This window comes from Rhincodon typus, chromosome 23 (assembly GCF_021869965.1).
Source record: "Rhincodon typus isolate 14 chromosome 23, sRhiTyp1.1, whole genome shotgun sequence".
Classification (NCBI taxonomy): domain Eukaryota; kingdom Metazoa; phylum Chordata; class Chondrichthyes; order Orectolobiformes; family Rhincodontidae; genus Rhincodon; species Rhincodon typus.
This window is the reverse complement of record NC_063354.1, coordinates 31,368,578-31,377,321: the sequence shown is the minus strand read 5'-3', so window position 1 is coordinate 31,377,321 and position 8,744 is coordinate 31,368,578. Positions and strand designations below refer to the sequence as shown.

General features: G+C 41.5%; 1 protein-coding gene across 1 annotated transcript in view; it reads right to left on the bottom strand.

The window, feature by feature from the left end:
- The window catches only part of tekt3 (tektin 3), a 34,951-nt gene that overhangs the window by 8,674 nt on the left and 17,533 nt on the right, over positions 1-8,744 (bottom strand). The window contains exons 6-7 of the mRNA XM_048610894.1: positions 6,757-6,979; positions 252-406 (exon numbers count right to left, since the gene is read on the bottom strand). Coding sequence (XP_048466851.1) covers positions 252-406; positions 6,757-6,979 — 378 coding nt within the window. The remainder of the gene's footprint in view (positions 1-251; positions 407-6,756; positions 6,980-8,744) is intronic.

Genomic DNA, 8,744 nt, shown 5'->3' with positions numbered 1-8,744 from the left:
GGTGAATAGTTGTTAATGGGGACTGTTAGTGACTAACAACAGGGGGTGTGTAATAGCAGGCTATGTGGTAACAAGGCCTGGTGTGTGGGGTGGGGGGCTGGGACATGGGAGAGTTTAGGCCCTAAAATTATTGAACTCAATATTGAGTCTGGAGGGGTGTAGGGTCCCCCCCTGTAGGCTGTAGAGTCATTATTGTCTTGCAGTTGCTGCCCAGTGAGATTGTATGAGGGAATCCTCATTTATTGACTTACTGTATTTGGGCTGGATCACAGCACAGTTCCACATTTGGTCTCCGTGTACGTTCATCCAGTCGGGTTTGAGCTACCTTTAAAGGTGCTTCCTTATCTTTGATAGCTTTCTTGATGCTTTCGATTGTCAGTTCAGTTTGAAAGATGACTTGAAGCGTCTGCAGAAGCAGAGAAAACACAGAGGGAGAAAATCATGGACTTAATCTGTAATGTTTGTTGGAAACAGAGCCCACTTGCTTTTATCTTGTATCAAGGAAATACACGTTGAGAGATGAGTATTCGGTTTACTCGACAGCTGAATGTAGCAATGTGTAACAACATTTCGATCATTCACAGATAAAACTGGTTGGCAATCCTTTTGTACTTTAGAAAAGTAATCTTTGGCTAACTTTGAGATTGCATTATTCAGCTTTGCATTTGTTTCTCAATTGTGCTGGAATTCCCTGTCTAATGGTATTATTGGTCAACGTACAGCAGTTCAAAAGGCAACTCACCACCGCCTTCTCAAGGGCAACTAGGGACATGGCAGTAAATTCTGGCCAACCAGTGATATCCCCATCCTATAAGAAAATTAAAAAATACTCTAGATACATAATCTGTAAGTCAGTAGAGGTGGTGACAGCACATCTTCATATAATTTTCTCTTTATAAATGTGTGTGTTTGTCAGTGATGTGGCAGCCCTTATTTTGGTGAGGTCTTTCCTACATGTTGGGCTAATACCTGAAGTTATGTGCCAGTGGTGGTTGGGGAATACTTGTACACTGAGCAGACATCATTAACAAACATGTAATACTGCTAGTCTTACTGCTGAAATATATTTTCATTTAAAACACTATTAATATGTTAGTCAGGAATGTCAATAGTAAATTTAGAGTCATAGAGTTACAGAGCATGGAAACAGACCCTTCAATCCAACTCGTCCATGATGACCAGATACGCTAAACGGATCTAGTCCCATTTGCCAGCATTTGGCCCGTATTCCTCTGAACCGTTCCTATTCATGTATCCACCCAGATGCCTTTTAAATGTTGTAATTATACCCACTTCCCCCATTTTCTGGAGTCCATATAGACAGCATCCACCGCTCTGCCTTCATCAATCTTCTTTCTCACTTCTTCAAAAAACTCAATCAAGTTAGTGTGACACAATTCCCCACACTCAAAGCCCTGTTCACTCTCCCTAATCAATCTTTGCCTTTCCAAATACCTGTAAATCCTGTCCCCCTGAATCCCCTCCAACAACTTGCCCACCACTGACATCAGGCTCACCAGTCTATAGTTCCCTGGCTTTTCCTTACCACCTTTCTGAAATAATGGCACCACATGGGACAACCTCCAGTCTTCCAGCACCTAATCTCTTGGTTATATTGATCACAAAAATATCTCAGTAAGGGGCCCAGCAATCTCTTCCCTAGCTTCCCTCAAAGTTCTGGGATGCATCTCATCAAGTCCCAGGGATTTATCCACCTTTATGTATTTTAAGACATTCAGCACCTCCTCTTCTGTAATACAGACACTTTTCAAGATATTACTATTTATTTCCCCAAGTTCTCTAGCGTCCATTTTCTTCTCCAAAGTAAATACTGATGGGAAAAAGTCATTTTGTGTCTCATCCATCTCCTGTGGTTCCACACATGGATGGTTTTGTTGATCTTTAAGGGGCCCTATTCGCTCACTAGTTACTCTTTTTCCCTTAATGTATTTGTTGAATCTCTTTGGATTCTCTTTAACCCTATTTGCCAAAGCTACCTCATGTTCCCTTTTTCCCCTCCTGATTTTCCTCTTTAGTATATTCCTACTGCCCTTATACTCCTCTAGGGATTCACTGGATCCTGGCTGCCTATACCTGATATATGCCACCTACTTTTTCTTGGCCACAGCTTCAATTACTCTAGTCATCCAGCATTCCCTACACCTACCAGTCTTGCCCATTGCACTAACAGGAACATACTGTCTCTGAACTCCTGTTATCTCATTTTCCAACCATCCCTTTACCTGTGAATAGCCTCGTCTGATCAACTATTGAAAAGATTTTGCCTAATACTGTCAAAATTGGCCTCCCTCCAGTTTAAGACTTTAGCCTTTAGATCAGGTTTATCCTTTTCCATCACTATTTTAAAACTAATAGAATTATGGTCACTGGCCCCAGAGTGCTCCCCCACTGACACCTCAGTCACCTGCCCTGCCTTATTTCCCAAAAGAAGATCAAGTTTTGCTCCGTCTCTAACAGGTTCATCCACATACTGAATGAGAAAATGTTCTTGTATGCACTTAACAAATTCCTATCCGTCCAAGCCCTTAACAATAGCAGCCTCAGTCAATGATTGGAAAGTTAAAATCCCCTACCGTTACAACTCTATTATACTTACAGATGTCTGAGATCTCCTTACTTGTTTGCTTCTCAATTTTCCACTTACTATTAGGGGCCTACATTACAATCCCAATATGGTGATCATTCTTTTCACTATTTAACTTGCTCCTCTTCTCTACTGTACCAGCCTCAGACTTACCTTTTCTCTCACTATCTCTTTGAGGCCCCCACATCCCTTACTAATTCAAAGCCTCCTGGATAGCAAGAGCAAATCAGATCTTGGTCCCCTTCCAATTTAAGTGGAACTTGCCTTCTTATACAAGCCACTTCTACCCCAGAAAAAAAATTCGGTGATCCGAAAAGGTGGATCCTTGCTCCCTGTACCAGCTCCTCAGTCACACATTCCTCTGCCCTATCATCCTATTTCTACTCTCACTAGCATGTGGTACCAGGAGGAATCCAGATATTTTTAATCTCGTAGCTAATTTCCTATACTCTCTCTGCAAAACCTCATCCTTTTCTCTTCCTGTGTCAGTGGTACTAACATGTACAATGATCTTCTGCTGGTCACTCTCCTCGTTGAGAATATTCTGCACCCTCTCTAAAACATCCTTGGCCCTCGCACCATTCTGATATCTCACTGTTAACCACTGAAATGTCTAACTGTGCCCCTGTCTAGACAGTCCCCTATCACAATTGATCACTTGGAACCTGACATACCCGTCATTACAGTAGACCCAGTCTCGGTACCAGAGATCTATGGCGAGTTCCATAGTAAGTTTCAGAAGAGACCTGGGTATATATTTAAAAGAGATGAAATTAGAGGGCTACGGTGGTAGGGCTGGAGAGTGGGATAAGCTCGGTAGTGGTTTTGGGAGCCAGTACAGACAAGATCAGTTGAATGGCCTCCTTCTTGTTTGAGGGATAACACCCTGGAGGGATCGTGCAGCGAAGCATTATGGATAGAGCTCAAGAATAGGAGCAATCACAATGCTGGGACTGTTCTACAGACCTGGCAGTTGCCAGTGGGTGATGGAGGAAGAGACATGTAGTCAGATTCTTGAAAGATGTGAAAATAACAAGGTTGATGTGGTGGGTGATTTTAACTTCCCCTATATTGACTGGGAGTCCCTTAGTGCCAGGGGTTTGGATGGGGAGCAATTTGTTAGATGCGTCCAGGAGGGTTTTTTGAAACGGTATGTGGATAGTCCAATGAGGAAGGGGTATACGATAGGGTAACCCTAACCCTAACCCTAACCCTATCACAGGTGTTGGGAAATTAGCCCGGCCAGATGATCAAAGTTTCAGTGGGGAAGCATTTTGGGAATAGAGAACTTAATTCCATAAGTTTTCATATACTTATGCAAAGGACAAGAGTGGACCTCAAATGAAGGTTTTAAATTGGGGGAAGGCTGACTTGAACCAAATTAGGCAAGAATTGGAGAATGAGTGTATAGCCACATCTGACATGTGGGAGTCTTGTAAAGACCAGTTGATTACAGTGCAGGAGAGGCATGTTCCTGTGAAAATGAAGGACATGAATGGAAGGTAGACAAGTCTCCAGGACCAGATGAGATCTATCCCAGGATTATGCACAAGAGAAGGGAGGAAATAGCTGGGGCTTTAACAGATATCTTTGTATCCTCATTGGCCTCAAGCGAGGTTCCAGAAGACTGGAGAATGGCCAACGTTATTCCTTTGCTTAAAAAGAGAAACAGAGATAATCCAGGAAATTACAGGCTGGTGAGCCTGAAGTCATTGATGGGGAAACTGTTGGAGAAGATACTGGGAGACAGGATTTATTCACATTTGGAAGCAAATGAACTTGTTAGTGATAGGCAGCATGGATTTGTAAAAGTTTTCCAGATGATTTGTAGCTCGGGTTGTGGATGAGGTTGTAGACATGCTCCCTGAGCTGAAACAAAACCAGAAGTGATACCAATGATCCCAACAAACCGAGGCATATAAATAACAAGCAGGACAGAACACCGATGCTTCACTGGAGGCACTGACGACGTTACCTAGCAGGGTGATGAAACATTTGCAACCAAACCGACCAGCTCAGCGAGCCTGTCTACAGCCTCAGCATGGGTTTGTGTGGGGAAGGTGATGTCCCACCAACATGATTGAGTTTTTTGAGGAGGTGACAAGAATGATTGATGACAGAAGGGCTGTGGACATCGTCTACGTGGACTTTACAGAACTGACTTGGTTATAGAAGACCTAGAGTAGTGGTAGAACGGTGCTTTTCAGAATGGAGATCAGTAGCTAGTGGCGTTACACAGGGATCAGTGCTGGGACCTTTGTTGTTTGTAATATATATAAATGATCTGGAAGAAGATGTAGGTCGTCTGATTAGTAAGTTTGCAGATGACAACAAAATTGGTGGAGTTGCGGATAGTGAGGAGGATTGTCAAAGGATACAGCAGGATATAGATAGATTGCAGATCTGGGCAGAGAAATGGCATATGGAGTTTAATCCAGACAAATCCAAGGTGATGCATTTTGGAAGCTGAAATTTAGATGTAAATTATACAATAAATGGAAGAACCCTTAGGAGCATTGACATACAGAGAGATCTGGGTGTACAAGTCCACAGATCCCTGAAAGTGGCAACACAGGTTGGATAAGGTGGTCAGGAAGGCATACAGCACACTTGCCTTCATTGACTGGAGCAGTAAATATAAAAGTTGGCAAGTTATGTTATGGCTGTATAAAACTTTAGCTAGGTCACATTTGGAAGATTACGATCAGTCCTGATCGCCACATTACCGGAAGGATGTGGATGCTTTGGAGAGTGTGCAAAGAAGGTTTACCAGGATGTTGCCTGGTCTGGAGGGTTTTAGATATGAGGAGAGGTTTAAACTCAGATTGTTTTCTCTGGAAAGATGGAGGCTAAGGGGGTGACCTGATAGAGATCTACAAAATTATGAGAGGCATAGATAGGATGGATAGTCAGAGGCTTTTCCCCCAGGGTGGAAAAGTCAACCACAGGACGGCACAGGTTCAAGGTGAGAGGGGGAAAGTTTAGGGGAGAAGTGTGGAAAAAATTTTTCACACAGTGGGTGGTGGGTGCCTGGAACACACTGGCAGTGGAGGTGGTGGAAGCGGGCACGTTAACAACATTTAGGGCATATCTTGACAGACACGTGAATAGGAGGCGAACAGAGGAATAGAAACTGCATATGGGCAATAAGCAGCCATCAGGAATATAGGCAAAAAGGAATAGGAATCGGCAAAAGCCTGGTGGGCCGAATGGCCTGTTCCTGTGCTGTATTGCTCTTTGTTCTTACTGTAATATTCTACAATTCCTCAGAGCTGCTGTTTTTTCCTCACAGATACCCACTTTAAAAAAGCTACCTCAATTGTGTACAGGTATCAACAGATACACAGGGGCCCATTGAGCCTTTCTGAGGGGGTCCACAACACAGGCTTGCTTTACAAGTGAACAGCAGGTATATCCAAGGGTTTGCAGTCAAGAGTAATCAGATAACTTATGGTGGAGGTATGCTCTGTTGCCTTCACCATGTTTCTGCTCTCCCCTTACTCTTTTGGTGGTCTCTCCATGAACCATCCAACCCTGCCCCCATTTTCCTGTTCTCTTCACTTCCTCCAGGCTGCTGTACTCTCTGTGCTCCTGCCAAGGAGAGGCAGAATGTTTTGAGAAGCAGGCATCATCATCTGACTGATAGCTATAAATGAAAACTTGTTGTGCTGAACGCATCATTACAATACTCTATCTACACAATTTCATATTACCACTATTGTATGGTATTATAATTTAGATAAGTGTATGCAATCCATTGAAAAGTTTTCCTTCAACCAAACAAATTTGAGAACCACTGATCTAAATCATACTTCAGTGACAGTTATTAGCAAGTTCCTAGTCACGTATTATTTTGGTAAAGTAATTATATATACTTATTTATGAATATTTAATAAAACTATTAGCCATGTAAATGTCAATGTACTTTTTAAATAAGATGCAAAATGCTTTTGCAGATCTCACAGTGAATCTAAAGCTGGACCATAAATTCAAAATCTGTATCTAGGTACCTTTATACCTAGGATGGAGCTGTAAGTGAAACTTCTAAACTTTTCACTGTACTCATGTGAGTACATATGGCATTAAAGTTAATCCAAATTCAAAATTCAAATGAATTCTATCAGACAGGTTAACCTGAATCCTGCACTTACCTTAGCAAGATGCGTCTGCAACTTATTCTTGGCTTCAGCGGTCTCAGAGATGCGGTTTGTAAATGACACATTTAGATTATTAAACTGGTTCCACATCTCATTAGAAGTTGAATTCAGGAGATTTTCGATGTCATTGCGGAGTTTAGCAGATGCAGCTCGTTCACTCTGTGATCGTAAAATGTTATTATCTGTGTACTTGGCCCAAGACTCTGGAACAGAAATTCTGTGTGTAAAAAAATTACAAAGACATCAGCATATCTCTATCTTCAACTGCCTTTTCAAACATTCGGAGAGCAACAGTACTAGAAAGGAGAAAAGTAAAAGGTCAGGCAGAAATACAGAATTGCTCCTCTTTATCCCAAGTGGGTCACAGCTCCAGATACGATCCATTTCTCTGCTATGCACTTTTTCCAAAAGTTCTTTGACAAATGTCCAACAAATAGTGCTTTTTTGTCAATCACCTTGATTCATGAATGGGCATTTTTTTTATAGGTTTAACTGCTACATCAATTTTGACAACAAAATATTCATTGAATAAAAAAAATTGATTACAATTAGGGTATTGTAAAAACAGTCTGGGTTATTATGAATGACTAAAGTATGTTTATATCATTCCCTTAATGTCAATATACATATTAAATTATAGCACAAACAGTCACCTAATAACAGGCCGAAATATCCCAATTTGTTTAGTTACTTCACTTTGGAAGTCTGAGAAATGTTTGAACAATTCAGCATTTCAATTACTTTCTGTTTATCATTCATAAAGAGAATGTATTTCTTCAGTAGAAGTGGTTTACTCATTATTCCGAGAGATAGCCCTTGACTTTAAGGATACTGATGGGTAGGCAGTGATTGCTGCGTTAACATATCAGGATCAAACAATCTGATCAGATTTATCCCTTTAAAATTTGGATTTCAGGACACGAAGGAGCACTTGCAAATGACTGGTGGATACCTAATAATATACCAAAGTCATAAACTGATGATATTATTGTAGCTATACCCAAAGTTTAACAGAAACTGAGCGGACGTTTGAGCTGTTGGATTTCTGACAACTGAACCAAGTGACTGAATCCTTAGGTACACCTTGTGGACCAAGAGAGCAAGAAATGTCCTCTCCTGGCCCTGAAGAACACCTTAGATATATTTCACTTAATCTCTGGCTTTCTTCCCATGTCCCTAATCTCTAGCATCTCTGCTAACTTCCCAATTTCGAGATTTCATACCCCAGATTGTTATGAAGTTAAAAATGACATTAAAAGATGCAAACAAAATTCTGCCATTAAGATCATGGGACACTCATATCTGAACCAGGCCAAGTTTCCAGGTGATTTTGGCCTCCCCCTCCCCAGCTCCCAGGAATACTGCAGCTATAGTTTGTCGCTAAAGATGCTTTTTTGTAGTAAGTCTTAGGTAAGGCATAGGGTATAATTTTCCCCTCCCTGGAGGTGTCAATAACAGGAGATAACTGGGCAAGTCAGCCTGGAGATATACTTAGCTCTTCTTGTCCTCTCAACAATTATATATTCAATGAGAAGCTCCACTGTAGGCTTTCTTGACTCACCAGCAATTAAGGCCCTTAAATGTTCAATTAATGGCTATTAACTTGCTCACTGATGCCCAGTTTGGGTTTTGACAGAGCCACTCAACTCCTGACCTCTTTACAGCTTTAATTCAAATATGAACAAAGAGCTGAATTCCAGAGGTGAGGTGAAAATGACTGCACCAGACCCAATCATCTTCAGCTGCTTCATCAATTACTTCCTTCCATCACAAGGTCTGAAATGAGGATATTCACTGATTATTGCACAATGCTCATCCCCATTTGCAGCTCCTCAGATACTGAAGCAGACTGTGTTCAAATGCAACAAAACCTGGACAATATCTATCAACTTCACCTTCCAAACCTATAAATTCTTTCATCTACAAGGACAAGGGCAGCAGATGCATAGGAATACCACCGTAAGTTAGCCTCCAAGACGCAT